Genomic DNA, 22567 nt, shown 5'->3' with positions numbered 1-22567 from the left:
TGGGCCGGGCTAACTCTCCTGGGCTCCTTTGCATCTTTCTGATTTAAAACAATTGTTATCTTGTTTCTAGAGTAAAGCTTTTGTGTTCTGCAAAAATAATATGCATGTTGACAGCAAGACATAAATAATGAACCATCTAAAGCGACATTCCATCTAGCTAACACAATTTGAGAGGATTATTTACATTGGATTTTTTTTAAAACACAACAAGTGGAAAGAGGAGAAGAGGCAACCTACTAGAAATGAAAAACTAAGTAGTAAACAAGTTGTTCTTCACAAAGAACTTCCCGCAACGTATGACTGTGAGGCTCGGAAATCGTTCAGTCCTAGAAGTTGTAAGCCAAGTCTTCTCCGAGGTGCTTTTCTTTCCCCCAAAGAAGTCATAACAGGTATATATATATATATATATATATATATCTATATATCTATAATGCCTTTCTGTTGGGGAAATGAAAGTACTTTCAAAACAATCTCATAACATTTCGATGGAGGAAACAATGGCAGGTTTTATATTACTCCCATCATACAGGTGATGGAAGCCCTGATAAATGGAGTTGGTGACAAAGTCACAAATAGACGCTATGCTTTCTGATGTACAGCTAGGACTTCAGTAGTTAAATGAAAAATATGTTTCTGTTTTGCTCAGCCCTTTCTCATCTTGCAGAGAGAACCTTTCTTGTCAGTTTTAACCCTTCCTCATTCCTACACAGACATGTATTGCCCTCGCCCCCAAAAGATAGGGCTCTTGACTCAGATTTTAAATTTGAATCTCATACTACAAAATGATATCATAGTCAATAAGTGCTAAGATCAAAAAAAAATTAGTTGGAGTGTACCCCCCTTCCCAACAACAGCTTTATGATCATAAACAAATGGACTATATGTTTGGGTAGTATAGTAGTTCATTACTGTTTGAGGATCACATGCCCCTTTGGAAATCTGATAAAAGCTATAGATGACCCCCGAGAAAGATGCACAGCCACATTTACAAGGTCTCCTGAAACCAGTACCTTCTTCAGTGGGTTCATGAATGGTCTACATAAGAATCCAATGTACAGATCTTCCTTTACCTACGATGGGGTTATGTCCTGATAAACCCATCATAAGTTGAAAATATCCTAAGTTGGAAATGCATTTAATACACCTAAACTACAAACATCAGAGCTTAGCCTAGCCTCCTTTAAACATGCTCAGAACACTTACGTTAGCCTACAGTTGGGCAAAATCATCTAACACTAACCCTATCTTATAATAGAGTATTGAATGTCTCATGTAATTTCTTGAATATTGTACAGAAAGTGAAAAACAGTTTATATGGGTACAGAATGGCTGTGAGTGCATCGGTTGTTTCCCCTTGTGATTGCATGGCTGATTGGGAGGGAGGTGCCCAGGATCACCAGAGAGTATAGCCTGGGAAAAGATCAAAATTCAAAATTTGACATATGGTTTCTACTGAAAGCGTATCGCTTTTGCACCATCGTGAAGCTGAAAAATTGTAAGTCGAACCATCATAAGTTGAGGACCATCTGTCATAACTCAAGAGAGAGACTTTGGATTAAATCCTAGCCCCACCTTACTGAGTGACTTTGAGAAAAACTAATTTCTCAACACCAAAATTTTATCTATAAATGGAGACAGTACCATTGAATTGGGTTATGGAGGAGATTAAATACATAATGCATATAAAGCATTTGGCACAGTGTCTGGCACATAGAATGTGTTCAGTATGTGATAATTCTTTCCCCTTATGAGATATTTAGCAGGGAAATGACTGATGTTGGGAGCAAGCATCCTGAAGCTGATACTCAGGCCCACTTCAACCTGATGGCTGAGAACATTACGCCAGGGGGCAGGTTAGCATAATTAATCAAGGGCTGGAGCCTTTCAGTCTAAATCATTCTAGTTTACCCTGTTAGCCAAATCTTTTGACACTCCTTCTACATTATGTTGGTTCCCCATGGTGTGAATCCCATCTTCCCAGGATAGAACGCAAAGCCCCAACGTTTCTCAGTTTCCTTTGCCTCCAGGGAGCATGTGACTTAGGTTCTGCTAATCAGATGCACATACAGAGATATGGATACAGGAGTGATTTATGTGAGGAAGCAGGTGGGGTGCAGGGCATCTATTTTGCATGCACAGATGGTGGGAGTGGCGCTGTAGTTCTGGAATCACCAGGAGCAGCAATTCCCTCCCCAGCCAGTTCTACATTGGGGTTCTGGGGATTGTTTCTGGAAGCTCACTCCACAGCCTGTTTCTTTAGTTCTTCCAAAGACTCTGTGAGGATTCTAATATCTTTTAATAAATCACTTCCTACTTTAACCACATAGAATTGATTCTGTGGTTGGCAATGAAGAACCCTGAGTTGGGGGCTTCCCTGGTGGCGCAGTGGTTGAGAATCCGCCTGCCGATGCAGGGGACACGGGTTCATGCCCCGATGCGGGAAGATCCCACATGCCGCGGAGCAGCTGGGCCCGTGAGCCATGGCCGCTGAGCCTGCGCATCCGGAGCCTGTGCTCCGCAGTGGGAGAGGCCACAACAGTGAGAGGCCCGCGTACCGCAAAACAAAAACAACAACAAAAACCCTGAGTTGTACGATGCTGAAACATCCCATTATCTCACGTCATCTTCCTCCCTGACACCGCGATTTTCATGCATTAATTATGCAACATGGTTAAGTGTAATAAAGGGTCCTAACATTCTTATATAAGAATGGAGTTTCTGTAAGAATGAGGCTTTCTATAAATAAGGGTACAGACTCTTCCCACCCTGTGTAGGGTCCTGAGTGGTGTCCTTGGGTTGCCAGCAGGGAGGTTCTTGTAGCCTTTCCTGCCTTGCCAGCAGCCTGGACCAGCAAGTAGTCATAAATGTTCCTCAAGTGTTCCTTCTACCTTATTCACATCACATGCAGGCAGTTCTTATTAGTTTGGCTGTTTTAGGAAGCCAAATAGTTGGTAAGGAACTTCGGTGAGCAGGACAGTAATAGCGGTAGTTTGAGCTAAAGATTTTTATGCAATTATTATTTTTATTAAAATGAAGGTCTCTTCAGGAATGAGGCCACATTATTACATAAACAGATTTTTTTTCCCCTAGACTTTTTTTGGGCTCTTTTATCAACCTACACAAGTCTTGGACTGAGCAAACTTTAGATTAACATAGAGTTTTAATAAAGCTGGTTTAAAGTCATGGTGGCAATTGTTTTATCCATTCATTCAATAATTATTTACCATGAGCTACTCTATGTCAGACATTGTGCTACGTGTTAGCACAGATAAGGCGCTAGATAAATCTTTGGTTTGCTTTTGCCCTCAAGCCTCTCGTAACCTAGTAGGAAGACAGACAATTCCAACATAGTCTGTGCTGAGATTTCTTTCTGCCATAACTTGAAATGTCTTTTTTTCTGTAAGTGTACTCTTTTTTCTCAAGTATTTGACCCTCCAGTAAGGGAGACCCCTTCTTCTGCCTGAAACATTAACAATTTCCTTAAGTTTGACCCTTATTGATGTCAGGAATACATCTTTAAGTTTAGTATCACTAACAGCTTTTGGATGGCATTCAGATGTCTGCTTCCCACCCGGATTGGGTGATCAGTGGATTTAGGTCAGCACACCTGTATTTCTTAGAGTTTCTTGGTGTCAAGGAATCGCTGAAATTTAGCTATTTCAATAAGAAGGGAGTGTTATTGGTAACTCAGAGAATCAAAGTAAAAGCCAGAGATTAAGACTTGGAAAAGTACTGGAATCATAGCAACTCTAGGTCTAGTTAACGGGAGCTAATTGATAGCTTTGTCCAGACATTGCTGTCCTTGTATTACTCTTCTCAAGATTCAAAATCCAAGGATAGCCCACTCCTGGAATGACAAGACTATCAAAAGGAAATAGGCAATTCCTTAAAAATAAATTGGGATGCTCGTATCAAAAGGAGGCAGAATGGAATCAGGGCAGCCAAGTACCATATGTGTCTACCACCATGTTTATGCTCCAAGTATATGGTCCCATGGCACGCACTGTGGACATTTCTCTGGTTGTAGCATTGATGTTGTTACTTAGTGTTGTACCCTGTCCCAACCACCCCAAGCTAGTCCACTTGATGAGGGCAAGACAGGAAAAAATTATTTTCATTGAGTAAGGAGAAAGGAAGCAGGGGGGAATTGGGCCATTGAGGGTGGCCCAATTATTTTTCTCAACTTTGGCTACCATTATATTCAGCTAGGGACTTTTGCTTTTTAACATTTTATTTTGAACTAATTTTAAATTTACGGAAAAGTTGCAACAGTAGTACAAAGATTTCCTTACTATCCCTTACCCTGCTTCCTCTAATGATAAGATCTTATATAACCATAGTATAATTGTCAAGTGTAGGTATTAACATTGGTCCAATATTATTAACCAAACTGCAGACTTGATTCAAATTTCACCATTTCCCCCCCACCACTAATGTCTTTTTTGTTGTTCCAGGATCCTACCCAAGATCCCACATTTTATTTAGTTGTCACTTCTTAGTTTCTGTAACGGTTCATCACACTTTCCTTATCTTTCATCACCTTGATACGTTTGAAGAGTCCTGATCAGTAATTCTGAACAATATCCCTCAATTTGGATTTGTCATGTTTTCTTGTGATTGGTGTTAGGTTATGCATTTTTGGGGGGGTCAAGAAACATCACAAAACACAACATTGTAAATCAACTATACTCCAATAAAATTTTTAAAATAGAATGTCATGGGCTTCCCTGGTGGCACAGTGGTTGAGAGTCCACCTGCCGATGCAGGGGACGCGGGTTCGTGCCCGGATCTGGGAAGATCCCGCATGCCGCGGAGTGGCAGGGCCCGTGAGCCATGGCCGCTGAGCCTGCACTTCCGGAGCCTGTGCTCCACAACGGGAGAGGCCACAACAGTGAGAGGCCCGCGTACAGCAAAAAAAAAAAAAAAAAAGAATGTCATAAAAATAATGATGTACTTCATAGCATGGGGTTCAGGATGTTGATATGTCTTATTACCAGTGTTATTTATATGGTTAGGTTGGTGTCTGTTGGGTTTCTGTACGGTAAAGTGACTATCTTTCACTTTATACTGGTTGGTTTCGTATTGCTAAGTATCGTGGTGGAAGTACTTCGAGTCTACGAAAATCCTTTTCCTCAAACTCTTGCTGGCTAATGTGAGCACACAGTTTTGGATCTTGTCTGCTACATTTATTTTTGTGGTGTTTGCCTAGTGGTGATTCTTATTTCCCTCTTTCTTTCTACATCTGTTAACTAGAATTCTATTGTGAAGAAGAGTTATCTCTGCTCCTCCACTTACTTTCTTATTTCAATATTTATATGAGTTTGGATTCATGATTATTGATTTTATTCTATGGTTTAAGACCAACATTCTCATGATTTATTTTGTTGCTTTAGCCTGGAACCTGTGTTCTGCCGACAAGGTCCTATCTTTTTTTGAGCAATTCCTTAGTTTGTGGCACCATGAATTGTTCCAGGCTTATCTTGTATTTCCCCACCTTGGCCCAAAGATCGACCACTTCCCACCTAGGGAACTTGTTAAATCCTGGTGTTCAGACCCCAACCCAAACCAGTTAAATCAGAAAATCTTGAGGGTGGGACCAAAGGGTCAATAATTTTTAAAGTTCTACAGGTGATTCTAATATACAGCCACGTGTGAGAACCAAACTAAAGCAGTGCTTTTCTAACTGTAATGTGGATATGAAGTCCCTGGGAATCTTGTTAAAATTCTGATAGAGTGTGCCTGGGGCGGGGACTGAGACTCTGCATTTCTAACAAGTTCCTAGGTCAGCTTAGTGGCAAAACACACTTTGAGGGGAAAGGGACTGGAAGACTGTCTCCTCAAGTACAAAAATCCTTAAACATTACCTCTGAGGCTGCAAGCTGGCTTATGTTTGTGGAAAGAGTTGCTACTTGCTAGGTTACGATTCCGCATCATTTTATTTTCTAATTAGTTGGAGTGAGCAGTAGAAGGAACTACTTGCCATGCAGTGTAGACAGAGTCAAGGAGGTTGCTCTGTGAATTGAAAATGGAAAGTGGAACCGATTGATTCTGAAAGTAAACCGCTATAATGGATAAAAATGAGTAAATGTGTTTGCATGTCTTCTATTTCCTAAATAGGCGAAGAGACCTGAATAAATCTTTTTGAAAAATGAAGAATGATAATAAAAGAACATTTCATGCTGAAAGCATAACAAAAAAATCCCAGATGTGAATATCCATCTTATCCATCTTGGAAAGGCAAATGCAAAAGATTGGAGTCTTCTGTGGGAAATGGGTCACCATTTTGAATGTTGTTTAAACAGAATCCTCCAGGGAATGTTATCCTGAGTTCTTTTTGTGTATTAGCTCAGTTTTTCCAGCTGTTTTCAGAACATGCATATTCCTGTCCATCTGCTAAGCTGCTTTGGTCTCCCCAAGGTAGTTGTTTAAGAACAAAGAGGTCCAGAGAGACACAGACTGCAATCCATCAAGCTCTTTCTAGTCACTTTCTACAGAGCCATGCACGCACATTTGCCCCACAAAACAGCTCTCTGATCTTCAAATTAGGATCATCTTCAGTAATCCTCAAGCTTTCATACACTTGATACACGATTGGGGTATTAAAAATGCAGGTCCCCAAACCTTTGGCTGAGGCCAGGGAACAAACACCTTGTTCCCCTGCCTGTATCCTGGCCATATGAAGCAAGGGCTCCACATACGGCACGTGGAGAAATATTCACCTGAGAGATCAGATCAGCAGCATCCTCTTGTTTGGTCCATTACAGGCTTATTTTAACTTGTTAATGTAACTTAGTTTCCCATCCTTCTCAACATGTAGGTTAGAGACTCCAACAGAAGCAAATCAGGATATTATTCTTCCTCCCCTGTCCTTTTCAACTATCACTGAAGAAATTCTTCTACTTCCTTCTGAAACCTTGTACTGTAACCTTTCCTTTCCTAGACCCTCAAACACAAACAGGAGGTTGAGACGCTACGAGAGCTTTTCCTTCCAGCTAGATAGTCAGAAACTGTCATGGTCTATACCATGCTACACCCTCTGGTATAAATAAAAAACCCCAGTCGAGGCCACCTCAATGGTCACATTTTTATTGATGTTTACTTTGTCACAAAATTGTACTTTATTGGTCACGGGGCATCAGGCAAACCTATTATTAATAATGAAATTTTTAAAACCTACCAAAGGTGAATAATATCTTTATAATCCAAAGAGCATATGATATTTAGGATTTTGGGGGGTATTGAATATGAACATATTCACTTGTAATTTTACAAAAATCTTCATTCTGAATTTATAATGTTCTAATTTTACATATGTAAGAAAGAAGGACAATTGACTTCAAGTTTATCAAGTGCTAACTTGGGAGAAAGGTCGTGACACTGGGAATAGACTAAATGTGTGATGACGTGTCCTCGAAAATCCTCCATCTCGTAGAGACAGGGCTTGACACTGACATTCACACTTGGCCTCACCCACACAGCAGAGACTGGCAGAGACAACAGGCACTCCCAGAGGCAATGTCTCCCATCACTTGGGAGAGCACAGAGAACTGACACCAGTGTCCAATCACAAGACAAAATGAACATGCAGTGCCTGGGGTGCTTGTCCCTGAGCCAAACGCTTGAGAGCACATCTAGTAGAACGTGTGGACCCTGATTACCCTGGAATAGGCTGACCTTATCCTTCCCAGTCTATAGGCTAATCTGGTTCTGTCATGTGAAGCTACAGTATTGGCTTCCCAGGAGTAACGACTAAGTTGTTTTTATTTTTCTGGCTCTTGCCTACAGTGACACAGCAGGAAAAAAGCCATGCTTTTATGCCTATCTTTGGTCCCAAAGTCTCCAACATTAGGGATATTTATGAGAAGTTCCCTTGGAGGGGTGCTTTTCTGGCCCCTGACGATGGTATTTATAATTTAATTAATAAGATAAGAAACGTGCACTGTAGGGTTTCAATCAAAACTGGTCTTGTGGTTTGGCCATACCCCATCATTTGTCCATAGGTCTAATTGGGATACCTTTGGGGAACTATCCTGACCTTCTGATCATCTTCTATTTATAGAGTCATCCTTTGAATTTGCACAGTTCTGGTCTGGAAGCTCTCAGCCTGAAACATAGTCATATTTTCCTCATGGGTCAGCTAAGGAGATGATTAAGTACATTGCTTTCAACTGCATGTGTCAAAGTGGAGTGTGAAATTCATTTAGCTGATCACAAGTAGTATTTTTATTTTCAATAAAATATAATAAAAAATTCCAGTCTTATAGAAGGGTAAGTACTATTTCATGGAATTTTATTTATATTTGTATGTATGTACATGTGTCATGAGTTGCAATGTAAAATATATCTTTCTTTTTTTGCAGTACACGGGCCTCTCACTGTTGTGGCCTCTCCCGTTGCGGAGCACAGGCTCCGGATGCGCAGGCTCAGCGGCCATGGCTCACAGGCCTAGCCGCTCTGCGGCATGTGGGATCTTCCCGGACTGGGGCACGAACCCATGTCCCTTGCATCGGCAGGCGGACTCTCAACCACTGCCCCACCAGGGAAGCCCCTAAAATATATCTCTTATTTGAAGTTGAGGTTTAAAAAGTTCAGGAAATACTGATCTATTACTTGACTTTGATCTGTAGGGGTTAAGAGTGTGAATGCTGGGGCCAAATTGCTCAACTATCACTTGCTAGCTGTGTGACTTTAGGAAAATTACCTGACTTCTCTGTGCCATTTCACACATTTCGCATATGTAATATGAGAATGATAATGATGGCTACCTTATAGGGTTGATATGGGATTAAGAAAATTAATATTTGTCAAGTGTTTAAAACCTTGCCTGGCATACACTAAGTGCCTTATAAATGTTTGTGGGGAAAAATATCAGTTCTGCAAGTATCCTTTTATATCCTTTTACATATTAATCAAGACAACGAAGTCCCTGCCCTATGGATATTTGTAGTCTAATATATATATGTACTTGAAAAAGTTGTCTGTTCTGAGCGGCAATATATTGGAATGTTTAATAAAGTGCCTCGGACCAGACTGCTGTGTTCAAATCACAGTTCTACCACTCATTTGCTGTGTGACCTTTGGCAAGTTATTTGACCTTGCAGATCCTCAGTTTCTTAATCTATAAAGTGGGGCTAATAGACTCTATCTCATAAGGCTGTTGCCAGGGTTAAATGAAAATACCCATAGATGCTTACGGAGGAAGCAATAATAGCTATTATCATTCTTCCTGTTAGCAATTCAGATCATGTCTTGCTTCTTTTCTGATGTACTGAAAAGTACCACTCCTCCTCTTTAACGTGAATGGCTTGCTTAAGTCATCATTTTACTTCAGCTGTGGTGAATCAACCACATAGGGGCTCAGATAAAGACCAATACTCCTGACTAGAAAAGCAATTGTGCAGCCCAAGATCGGATTCAGACTGCCCCACTGTGCTCTCTCTATAGCCTTGCTCTCATAACTAGTCAGTTTACTAGAACTGTTCTTTTGCCTCAGCAGGTCTTCACAGCCCCTCAGATAATTCTGAAGTGTCACCATGGAAGCCTGGCAGCCAGAGCTGTTTTGCAGTATGGCTGTCTATGGCAATGGGGTCACATTATATTTCCTTCCCCCTCATCTTGGGGAGGGAAACTGATCAGGACAAAGCTTTTTGTCCAATATGATGAAGCACTTTGTATGATGTATCACTTATATGTAGACTGGTGATAGCATAAAAGGGCTCATCAGCTGAAGGGGGCTTTCAACTCGAGTCCTCCACTTCTTAAGGACGTTTGGCAAGGCTCTTCTGACAAGGAGAAATCTAAGATTCTTGGGATTCCTGGAGCTTGAGGACCTCATTGTTTTCCTGTGACTCTTTCCTCTTCTCCCGTGGCACACTGTTAGTGTAGCACTACCATAGCATTTTGTGAAAAATTAAAATAATGGAACTATATTATGCATCAATCTCTTGCTTGACCATAGGCTCCTCCAGGGCAGGGCACACTGACTTATTCATCTTTGTATCCCCTGCAAGCACCCAGGCACACATCTGAGTCAACGTCTGTGGAATTGAATCCGGTTTGAGTTTAGATCCCAGGTCGCAGTGCCAGAGCTCACAGTAGGACTGGAGCTGAAGGCAAGTGAGGAATCATTATTCCCACCGCTGAGTTGACTGCTGGCTTCTGAGATATTCAAGTCACCCCATCTCGCTGAAGGCCACCCAGAGAGGGCCTTAACGTGATTCTATTGGTGCCCTTAGTGAAGTTCTTTCTCCTAGTTCTTAGAGGTAAGGAAAATGAAGCAAACCAGTCCTGCATCTTGTTGGTTTACAAGCCAGGGCTAGGAGAAAGTAAAGTGGAAATGTGAGTCTCTTTTCATCCTCTGCTTAGCTGATGTGGAAAGACAGGCAATGGTGGGCCAGCAGCCCTCTCAAATTCAGTTTTGTCTAGTATCCTGGCACAGTGCTGGGGCATATTCTTGGTCCTAATTAAATACAGGGGCATAATTTGTCGTTTTCCTTCCTTTCAAAAGGTACACATTTTTGACTTAACTTTTTAATTTACAAACAGAAATAAAGACAGAAAATCGTCTTTTGAAAAACTCTCCATGTGTCTAAGCCAGGCAGTCTGCTGAAGCTTTAAATATATTTGTTCTAATTCTGCTCATAGGAGACAAGACAGATATGACTGTCTCCATTTCCCAGTTGAGAACACTGACGCCCAGGGAGCTTAAGTGGAGGATCCGGGATCGGAGATCAGCTCGGGTTGGATGCACTCACTGTACCATGAAGTTTTTCCCCTTTCTCCTCCAGCACGCTGGTGGGTGCGTGCATGTGTGTGACTGTGTGTGTGTGTTTCCTTTTACCCTTAAAGCCCAGCTACTTCTCCTTCTGGTCAGTTTCCTGGATTCCACTTTTTGGAAACGAAAAGTCCAGTTCTTGTCCAAGGTCTCACCTGCCCTCTCGGCCATCTTCCCCTGGCGTTCCCAGGACGGCCAGCCGCTCCTTGGCTAATTCAGAGTACCAGGCTTAAGCTCCGATTCCGGGCTCCATTCCCACCCTCCCAGGGCAGGTGCCTCGTTCCGGTACCCAGGACCCGACCCTGCAGCCGGAGCTCGGCCCGCCTCCCCTACCTGACGCAGGTGCGCCTGGGGCGCCGTAGCCTCCGCCCACCGGCTGTGCCTTGCTCTGCCATTGGTTCTCCCGGCTGCCCGTCTCTTTCGCTGGCCCCGCTCGGTCCCGGAGGGGTAGGTTTTACTGGAGAAGCCGCAGTCCCGGCGGCTCGGGCGCTGCGCAGAGTGCGGACCCGCGCTGGCATGTCCCGCGCGTGGGAGCCCCAGTCGACCGCCGGGTGCGGGAGGCTGCTAACTTGGCTGCAGGCTCCGGCGGCCCGGCCGCGGCCATGTAGTTGCCGGCGGAGCTCTCTGCAGCCCGGGAGCGGCAGCGAGAGCGAGGCAGGAGCCCAGCAGTTCGAGACTTTCCCCCGGAGGCGCTGAGTGCGTGCCGCGCCCTCGCCGGCCCTCGGGCCGCCACTTTGGGGCCCGAGAGGGAAATGGGGGAGAAAGTTTCGGAGGTGCTGGAGCCAGTGCTCCCGCGGCTGCAGCGGCCACAGTGCCCGGACTCCCGCCCCTGCGGCGGCTGCCGCGTCCTCGCCGGGAGCTTCCTCTGCCGAGTCCTCATCGGGCTCAGAAACTCTGTCGGAGGAAGGGGAGCCCAGCTTCTCTCGCAAGCACCCGCCGCCGCCGCCGCCGCCGCCGCCGCCCGCCGCCGCCGGGCGGCGCTCGGCCGCCCGCCGCGTGGGCTCCCGCGCGCTTGGTGCCAGAGCGTGGAGTCCCCGCGCCGCCGCCGCAGATGCCGCTGCCCGGAGGAACCGCGCCCCCAGCGCCCCGGGGCAGCAGCGCGTCCCAGGAAGAGCAGGATGAGGAGGTGGGCCCGCCTTCCCTCCCCCCGCCCCCGCCACCGCCCCTCTGGTCCAGGCTGCCAGGCGACCCAGCTCTCCATCCCGCACGCGGGTGGTGGGCAGCGCGTGCTGGGGCCTGGAAAGGGGGAGGGACCCCCAGATGCTGTGCCCCGAGCCCTGGGTAATGACAGTTAGGAGCTTCCCTGTGGGTCACCGGTTTCCCCATGGCTGTTACCTGTGTGTGTGTGTGCGCGCGCGTGTGCGTGCGTGTACATGTGCTGCCTGATAGTGTGCTTCTCCAGTGTCAAAGCAGCAAACTCCGTCGGTCAGGATCTGCTCCTTTGGGTCTGTGAATGGACGTGAGCTGGACGCCTGGCTTGTCCCCACAACTGAGACCTCGTTCTCCGAAGTGGGCGTTGCTTCCAACCGTTGCGCTTGGACAGAGGGGGGAGTGTGGTGAAGGGACGGTTGTGAGAGGAGAGTGGGTGTGTTGGAGGTGGGGGACGGCTGGCAGCGGTACCCGCGAAGTTGCGCGGCGGAGTTTCGGTTGCATTGGCCCCGGGGTCCCCCGCGGGTGGTTTTGGCTGGTTCCGCGGCGTCGGTCCTCCGGCCCTCGGCCGGCGGCGCTGACTTGAGCTTCTGCGTCTCCGATTTGGACTTGTTCCGGGGTGTCCAGATGCGTGCTGGTCGCCAGACTGAATGGGGAACGTGCCGCCTTCTTTGGGGGACTGCGTCCATCCTGGTTTCTTGGAAGAATATTCGTGCAAAACTTGTGGGTCGCGTCCTGACACATTGAAACTATGACTTGGTGTCCTCTCGCCTGTTTTCTCTGGCTTTTTTCTGCTTTTGGAGGACAGTTAAGGAAGCATAAGGTTCTTGGTGTCTTTGATTGGTTGCTTTGGACGTTTCTTGAGGGGAAGTCATCTTGATCAGGGAAAGGCCATAAATAAAACATCACCCTAACAGAGCCTCCTTGTGAACTTAATTCCTCAGTGCCAGTGTGGTATTTTCTTCCTCTCTGATGTGGTTAGTTTTAGTAATTGTCTCTGTCCGTCAGAAGATGCAAGCTGAGGCCAGTGCTCTGACAGTAGCCCCCTGGGACCCCAGCCTGGAGGCATAGACTGGATCTGGCGCAAAGTGAGGGGAGTCAAGTCCTAACCTGGCAGAGATGGAGCAAACCCTAGTGGTGGGCCAAGCCTCTGGCAGTAACCAGAACCCATTCCCCAGTGCCCGGAGGAACGCGAGGATCCTGGACAGGTGCCTGGAGATTTGCTTTCTAGAACTGTCTCTGCTTCTGAATTGTGAGATCTTGGATGAGCTGATTCCTCTGAGGTCAGTTTAATAATCTGTAAAATGAGGGGTATGACCAGTGAACTTCAAGGTAAAGTTTATTTCCACACGAACCCTCCCCTGATGAGGAATTTAGGATGGATCCAAAGTGCAGGTTGATCCTAGGGACAGGGTGCCAGGAGTTAAGCTGAGCATCACACCCACCACAGAGTTACCTGACCAAACCCCCAGACTAAACCAGTCTCCTCAGTGGTTGCATCTCCCTCTGAAAGATGCCATGCATGTGCTGGCGTACTTACCGAGATGAGCACAGTGGTCACTGGGCAGTAGGGGGTATGACCCAACGTAATGATTTACCACTAGATTCTAATATAGTGTTGCCATCGGTAGAGAAGATGGTAGAGTTAGTTGCCCTGTGTTTTTCTGCGTAGCTAGGAGGGTACTTCATGATACATAACATGGTCTTGCAGATCCCAGGTGGGGGGAAGTCAGGAACTTCTCACTTTTGATACCAATCCTGTAGCTGATTTATTGCCTGGCCTCAGGGTGACAGTGTTTTATTTTCTTGGAAGTGGATGTAAAGATAGCTTATTACACAGGCACTGCAGTGAGGAATGGTTGATTGAAACACATATTGGAAAGTGGAATGACTAAATAACATTGGTCAGTATTTGTGAAATCTCAGAATTGGATGTAAAGTGATACAGTATTGCAATTTATTGTGTAACTTAACCTGTGGCAGGGGATGCTGGAAATTGTCCATGAGTGGAAATCTTGACTTGCTCTGAGAATTTTAAGAGAAACTAAAACTGTGGAGTAGAGAAGTTATAACTTTGGTGAGAGGGGTTGAAGTCCAGTACACATTTTTCTGGCTCTTACACTGGTGCCAGTATGGTGCAGGGGTTCTTAGCCTTTGAGAGAGTGTTTTGGTTCTGTTGAGAACCTAATGAACGCTCTCCCTCCTCTCCTCAGAAAACGGGCACCACTATAAATACCATTCTAGCAGGTTCAGTGAGGAACACTGGGTTACACACTCTCAGTTTGGTGGAAAGACCTGGGTTTGATTCCCGCCTCTGCCACCTTAACTAGATGTGAGGTGTGGACCACTCAGCTGATGTAAGGCCTGATTTTTCCCTTCTTAAATAGGAATAATAGCAATAGGGTCATTAGGCATTTTATACATGCCACCTAGTTTAATCCTAGTATAGTATCTAACATTTAGCATGGAGTGCTAAGTAAATATTAATTTTTCAAGTTCATTTGTGATTAAAAATGTTGTGAAAGGAGGTACAAGTTTGGGCTGGCTTATTTTATTTTTGCATAATTAATCTGCTCCCTACTTTCAGAGAACCTGAGGCCTTGTCTATACTGTTTATTACCACTTTTTTAGTATTAGCTGGGAAACAGTTTTTATCTGGATCAGGTCGCATTATGGGAAGGCACTGTTAGCATAGTGTTAGTCCGAGTAGAAAGCCTTGAGGGAAACCCATAAAATGGAAGGAGGTTCATTTAGATTTAAAAATTGTTAGGTCTGGCTTGGGAGACTCATTGTCTTCCAGTTTTTTTTCAGTAAGTTACTGCATCAATTTTTAAAAAGCAGCAAAATTCAATTTCCTAGTGTATTATTGCAGTGCTAATTTTTTGGGCGCTCTGGTTGAAGCTGCTTGCATATACTATTAATGTCAACAGTGTTTGACCTATTTCATATTTTATCTTACTGTCAATATTTGTGTAAACTTACAAAGTCTCATAGACTTAAATCAGCCCTTTAAGCTTTTGGTGTCTTAAAAACAATACTTTACCATGGCAGTGATTGTAGTTTTTATGTACTTAATAATCAAACACACGAGAGAGATAGTGCATGGTTTTTTGTTTAAATAAAGTGCATCTCACTTAACCCCTGATAACTCAAGCCTGTGGATTTGGGGGTCTCTGCAAGTTGAGGGTAACGGACTGTGTTTCGGATAGTCATGATGATCTGGATTGGAGGAGTGTCCCTCTAACATTTCTGAGATTTGCTCTTAGGCGCTCTGCCCTGTCCCTTCTCAAAGCACCTTCTGATAACTCTCATAAAGTACTCAGTGCCGTTTGCTGTGTGTCAATGAACTCATAAGGGCAGGAATTTTGTCTTTGTGTGTTTAGCACAGTGCTTCTAGTATATTAGTAGGGGCTCAGTACCTATATGTTGAATGAAAGAGGAAAAATACATCTTTGAAAACGGTTGCACATTTGACTGAAGGGTGACCATGTGTGTATTGTTTTGTCTGTTGTGAATTATGCTTAAACCTCTAGATCTCTTATCAAAAAAGCCTCCTAGATCACAGTGAAAATATTATGAGCAGTTTTTCCAGGTAAATTTTGAAGAAAGTCAAATCAGTGAGGATCCACTCACAATGCCTGTGCAAGACTTGCATATTTACTCTGCTTTTTACTGTGTGTGTTAGAACTTGAAACTTTCAGAGATTCTTAGAACGGCAGAAAAAAGGCTTATTAGCTAAAAGGATTTTCAACTCAATATAAAGCGTCTAATTTTTTTTTTTTTTTGTGGTGCACGGGCCTCTCACTGTTGTGGCCTCTCCCATTGCGGAGCACAGGCTCCGGACACGCAGGCTCAGCGGCCATGGCTCACGGGTCTAGCCGCTCTGCGGCATGTGGGATCTTCAGAGACCAGGGCACGAACCTGTGTCCCCTGCATCAGCAGGCGGACTCTCAACCACTGAGCCACCAGGGAAGCCCTAGTCATCCATTTTATCTACATAAGTGTATACATGTCAATAGCAATCGCCCAATTCATCACACCACCACCACCACCCCACCGTGGGTTTCCCTCCTTGGTGACCATACGTTTGTTCTCTACATCTGTGTCTCAATTTCTGCCCTGCAAACCGGTTCATCTGTACCATTTTTCTAGGTTCCACATACATGTGTTAATATACGATATTTGTTTTTCTCTTTCTGACTTACTTCACTCTGTATGACAGTCTCTAGATCCATCCACGTCTCAACAAATGACCCAATTTCGTTCCTTTTTATGGCTGAGTAAAATTCCATTGTATATATATACCACATCTTCTTTATCCATTCGTCTATTGATGGGCATTTAGGTTGCTTCCATGACCTGGCTATTGTAAATAGTGCTGCAATGAACATTGGGGTGCATGTGTCTTTTTGAATTATGGTTTTCTCTGGGTATATGCCCAGTAATGGGATTGCTGGATCATATGGTAATTCTATGTTTAGTTTTTTAAGGAGCCTCCATACTGTTCTCCATAGTGGCTGTATCAATTTACATTCCCACCAACAGTGCAAGAGAGTTCCATTTTCTCCACACCCTCTCCAGCATTTGCTGTTTGTAGATTTTCTGATGATGCCCATTCTGACCGGTGTGAGGTGATACCTCATTGTAGCTTTGATTTGCATTTCTCTAATAATTAGTGCTGTTGAGCAGCTTTTCATTTGCTTCTTGACCATCTGTATGTCTTCTTTGGAGAAATGTCTATTTAGGTCTTCTGCCCGTTTTTGGATTGGGTTGTTTGTTTTTTTAATATTGAGCCGCATGAGCTGTTTATATATTTTGGAGATTAATCCTTTATCCGTTGATTCGTTTGCAAATATTTTCTGCCATTCTGAGGGTTGTCTTTTAATCCTGTTTATGGTTTCCTTTGCTGTGCAAAAGCTCTTAAGTTTCATTAGGTCCCATTTGTTTATTTTTGTTTTTATTTCCATTACTCTAGGGGCTGGATCAAAAAAGATCTTGCTGTGATTTATGTCAAAGAGTGTTCTTCCTATGTTTTCCTCTAGGAGTTTTATACTGTCTGGTCTTACATTTAGGACTCTAATCCATTTTGAGTTTATTTTTGTGTATGGTGTTAGGGAGTATTCTAATTTCATTCATTTACATGTAGCCATCCAGTTTTCCCAGCACACTTATTGAAGAGACTGTCTTTTCTCCATTGTATATCTTTGCCTCCTTTGTCATAGATTAGTTGACCATAGGTGTGTGGGTTTATCTCTGGGCTTTCTATCTTGTTCCACTGATCTATATTTCTGTTTTTGTGCCAGTACCATATTGTCTTGATTACTGTAGCTTTGTAGTATAGTCTGAAGTCAGGGAGCCTGATTCCTCCAGCTCCACTTTTTTCCCTCAAGACTGCTTTGGCTATTCGGGTCTTCTGTGTCTCCATACAAATTTTAAGATTTTTTGTTCTAGTTCTGTAAAAAATGCCATTGGTAATTCGATAGGAATTGCATTGAATCTGTAGATTGCTTTGAGTAGTATAGTCATTTTCACAATATCGATTCTTCCAATTCAAGAACATGGTATATCTTGCCATCTGTTGGTATCTTCTTTAATTGCTTTCATCAGTGTCTTATAGTTTTATGCATACAGGTCTTTGTCTCCCTAGGTAGGTTTATTCCTAGGTATTTTAGTCTTTTTGTTGCAATGATAAATGGGGGTGTTTCCTTAATTTCTCTTTCAGATTTTTCATCATTAGTATATAGGAATGCAAGAGATTTCTGTGCATTAATTTTGTATCCTGCAACTTTACCAAATTCATTCATTAGCTCTAGTAGTTTTCTGGTGACGTCTTTAGGATTCTCTATGTATAGTATCATGTCATCTGCAAACAGTGACAGTTTTACTTCTTCTTTTCCAATTTGTATTCTTTTTATTTCTTTTTCTTCTCTGATTGCTGTGGCTAGGACTTCCAAAAGTATGTTGAATAATAGTGGTGAGAATGGACATCCTTGTCTTGTTCCTGATCTTAGAGGAAATGCTTTCAGTTTTTCACCATTGAGAATGATGTTTGCTGTGGATTTGTCATATATGGCCTTTATTATGTTGAGGTAGGTTCCCTCTATGCCCACTTTCTGGAGAGTTTTTATCAGAAATGGGTGTTGAATTTTGTCAAAAGCTTTTTCTGCATCTATTGAGATAATCATATGGTTTTTATTTTTCTAATTTGTTAATATGGTGTATCACATTGATTGATTTGTGTATATTGAAGAATCCTTGCATCCCTGGGATAAATCCCACTTGATCATGGTGTGTGATCCTCTTAACGTGTTGTTGGATTCTGTTTGCTAATATTTTGTTGAGGATTTTTGCATCTATATTCATCAGTGATATTGGTCTGTAATTTTCTTTTTTTGTAGTATCTTTGTCTGGTTTTGGTATCAGGGTGGTGGTGGCCTCATAGAATGAGTTTGGGAGTGTTATTTCCTCTGCAATTTCTTGGAAGAGTTTGAGAAGGATGGGTGTTAACTCTTCTCTAAATGTTTGATAGAATTCACCTCTGAAGCTATCTGGTCCTAGACTTTATTTGTTGGAAGATTTTTCATCACAGTTTCAATTTCATTACTTGTGATTGGTCTGTTCATATTTTCTATTTCTTCCTGGTTCAGTCTTGGATGGTTATACCTTTCTAAGAATTTGTCCATTTCTTCCAGGTTGTCCATTTTATTGGCATAGAGTTGCTTGTAGTAGTCTCTAAGGATGCATTGTATTTCTGCAGTGTCTGTTGTAACTTCTCCTTTTTCATTTCTAATTGTATTGATTTGAGTCCTCTCCCTCTTTTTCTTGATGAGTCTGGCTAATGGTTTATCAATTTTATCTTCTCAAAGAACTGGCTTCTAGTTTTATTGATCTTTGCTATTGTTTTCTTTGTTTTTTTTTCATTTATTTCTGCTCTGATCTTTATGATTTCTTTCCTTCTGCTGACTTTGCGTTTTGTTTGTCCTTCTTCCTCTAGTTCCTTTAGGTGTACAGTTAGATTGTTTATTTGAGACTTTTCTTGTTTCTTGAGGTAGGCTTGTATAGCTATAAACTTCCCTCTTAGAACTGCTTTTGCTGCATCCCATAGGTTTTGGATCATCTTGTTTTTATTGTCATTTGTCTCTAGGTTTTTTTTGATTTTCTCATTGATTTCTTCAGTGATCTCTTGGTTATTTAGTAGTGTATTGTTTAGCCTCCATGTGTTTGTGTTTTTTACTTCTTTTTCCCTGTAATTCATTTCTAATCTCATAGCATTGTGGTCAGAAAAGATGCTTGATATGATTTCAGTTTTCTTAAATTTTCTGAGGCTTGATTTGTGACCCAAGATGTGATCTATCCTGGAGAATATTCCGTGTGCACTTGAGAAGAACGTGTAATCTGCTGTTTTTGGATGGAATGTCCTATAAATATCAATTAAATCTATCTGGTCTCTTGTATCATTTAAAGCTTGTGTTTCCTTATTAATTTTCCGTTTGGATGATCTGTCCATTAGTGTAAGTGAGGTGTAAGTCCCGACTATTATTGTTATTATTCTTTGTCTATTAATCTAATCATTTTATTTTATTTTATTTTTTTTTTATTTTTTTATTTTTTTATGCGTTACGCGGGCCTCTCACTGTTGTGGCCTCTCCCGTTGCGGAGGACAGGCTCCGGATGCGCAGGCTCAGCGGCCATGGCTCACGGGCCCAGCCGCTCCGCGGCATGTGGGATCTTCCCAGACCGGGGCACGAACCCGTGTCCCCTGCATCGGCAGGCGGACTCTCAACCACTGCGCCACCAGGGAAGCCCCTAATCATTTTATTTTTATTTATTTATTTATTTTTTTACATCTTTATTGGAGTACAATTGCTTTACAATGGTGTGTTATTTTCTGCTTTATAACAAAGTGAATCAGTTAAACATATGTTCCCATATCTCTTCCCTCTTGCATCTCCCTCCCTCTCACCCTCCCTATCCCACCCCTCTAGGTGGTCACAAAGCACCGAGCTGATTTCCCTGTGCTATGCGGCTGCTTCCCACTAGCTATCTATTTTACGTTTGGTAGTGTATGTATGTCCATGCCACTCTCTCACTTTGTCACAGCTTCCCCTTCCCCATATCCTCAAGTCCATTCTCTAGTAGGTCTGTTTCTTTATTCCTGTCTTACCCCTAGGTTCTTCATGACATTTTTTTTCCCCTTAAATTCCATATATATGTATTAGCATACGGTATTTGTCTTTCTCTTTCTGACTTACTTCACTCTGTATGACAGACTCTAGGTCCATCCACCTCATTACAAATAGCTCAATTTCATTTCTTTTTATGGCTGAGTAATATTCCATTGTATATATGTGCCACCTCTTCTTTATCCATTCATCCAATGATGGACACTTAGGTTGTTTTCATCTCCGGGCTATTGTAAGTAGAGCTGCAATGAACATTTTGGTACATGACTCTTTTTGAATTATGGTTTTCTCAGGGTATATGCCCAGTAGTGGGATTGCTGGGTCATATGGTAGTTCCATCGTTAGTTTTTAAAGGAACCTCCGTACTGTTCTCCAGAGTGGCTGTATCAATTTACATTCCCACCAACAGTGCAAGAGGGTTGTCTTTGCTCCACACCCTCTCCAGCATTTATTGTTTGTAGACTTTTTGATGATGGCCATTCTGACTGGTGTGAGGTGATACCTCATTGTAGTTTTGATTTGCATTACTGTAATGATTAGTGATGTTGAGCGTCCTTTCATGTGTTTGTTAGCAATCTGTATATCTTCTTTGGAGAAATGCCTATTTAGGTCTTCTGCGCATTTTTGGATTGGGTTGTTTGTTTTTTTGTTATTGAGCTGCACGTGCTGCTTGTAAATTTTGGAGATTAGTTCTTTGTCAGTTGCTTCATTTGCAAATATTTTCTCCCATTCAGAGGGTTGTCTTTTGGTCTTGTTTATGGTTTCCTTTGCTGTGCAAAAGCTTTGAAGTTTCATTAGGTCCCATTTGTTAATTTTGTTTTTATTTCCATTACTCTAGGAGGTGGGTCAAAAAGGATCTTGCTGTGATTTATGTCATAGCGTGTTCTGCCTATGTTTTCCTCTAAGAGTGTGATAGTTTCTGGCCTTATATGTAGGTCTTTAATCCATTTTGAGCTTATTTTTGTGTATGATGTTAGGGATTGATCTAATCTCATACTTTTACATGTACCTGTCCAGTTTTACCAGCACCACTTATTGAAGAGGCTGTCCTTTCTCCACTGTACATTCCTGCCTCCTTTATTAAAGATAAGGTGACCATATGTGCATGGGTTTATCTCTGGGCTTTCTTTCCTGTTCCATTGAGCTATCTTTCTGTTTTTGTGCCAGTACCATACTGTCTTGATTACTGTAGCTTTGTAGTATAGTCTGAAGTCAGTGAACCTGATTCCTCCAGCTCCGTTTTTCGTTCTCAAGATTGCTTTGGCTATTCGGGGTCTTTTGTGTTTCCATACAAATTGTGAAATTTTTTGTTCTAGTGCTGTGAAAAGTGCCATTGGTAGTTTGATAGGGATTGCATTGAATCTGTAGATTATTTTGGGTAGTATAGTCATTTTCACAATGTTGATTCTTCCAATCCAAGGACATGGTGTATATCTTCATCTATTTGTATCATTTTAATTTTTATTTATTTATTTATATTTTTAACATCTTTATTGGGGTATAATTGCTTTACAATGGTGTGTTAGTTTCTGCTTTATAACAAAGTGAATCAGTTATACGTATACATATGTTCCCATATGTCTTCCCTCTTGCATCTCCCTCCTTCCCACCCTCCCTATCCCACCCCTCCAGGCTGTCACAAAGCACCGAGCCAATATCCCTGTGCCATGCGTCTGCTTCCCACTAGCTATCTACCTTACTACGTTAGTTAGTGTGTATATGTCCATGACTGTCTCTCGCCCTGTCACAGCTCACCCTTCCCCCTCCCCATATCCTCAAGTCTGTTCTCCAGTAGGTCTGCGTCTTTATTCCTGTCTTACCCCTAGGTTCTTCATGACATTTTTTTTTTCTTAAATTCCATATATATGTGTTAGCATACAGTATTTGTCTTTTTCTTTCTGACTTACTTCACTCTGTATGACAGACTGTAGGTCTATCCATCTCATTACAAATAGCTCAATTTCGTTTCTTGTTAAGGCTGAGTAATATTCCATTGTATATATGTGCCACATCTTCTTTATCCATTCATCCGCTGATGGGCACTTAGGTTGTTTTCATCTCCGGGCTATTGTAAATAGAGCTGCAATGAACATTTTGGTACATGACTCTTTTTGAATTTTGGCTTTCTCAGGGTATATGCCCAGTAGTGGGATTGCTGGGTCATATGGTAATTTTATTTTGTAGTTTTTTAAGGAACCTCCGTACTGTTTTCCATAGTGGTTGAACCAATTCACATTCCCACCAGCAGTGCAAGAGTGTTCCCTTTTCTCCACATCCTCTCCAGCATTTATTGTTTCTAGATTTTTTGATGATGGCCATTCTGACTGGTGTGAGATGATATCTCATTGTAGTTTTGATTTGCATTTCTCTAATGCTTAATGATGTTGAGCATTCTTTCATGTGTTTGTTGGCATTCTGCATATCTTCTTTGGAGAAATGTCTATTTAGGTCTTCTGCCCAT

General features: G+C 42.6%; 1 protein-coding gene across 1 annotated transcript in view; it reads left to right on the top strand.

Moving 5' to 3' along the window:
- The first annotated feature begins 11526 nt into the window (after positions 1–11526).
- Positions 11527–22567, top strand: part of MAST4 (microtubule associated serine/threonine kinase family member 4) — a 572191-nt gene continuing 561150 nt past the window's right edge. Inside the window, 3 exon segments of the mRNA XM_032627144.1 lie at positions 11527–11562; positions 11564–11749; positions 11751–11900. Coding sequence (XP_032483035.1) covers positions 11527–11562; positions 11564–11749; positions 11751–11900 — 372 coding nt within the window.

The sequence above is a fragment of the Phocoena sinus genome, chromosome 3, assembly GCF_008692025.1.
Source record: "Phocoena sinus isolate mPhoSin1 chromosome 3, mPhoSin1.pri, whole genome shotgun sequence".
Lineage (NCBI taxonomy): Eukaryota > Metazoa > Chordata > Mammalia > Artiodactyla > Phocoenidae > Phocoena > Phocoena sinus.
This window is presented reverse-complemented; position numbering and strand designations above follow the sequence as displayed.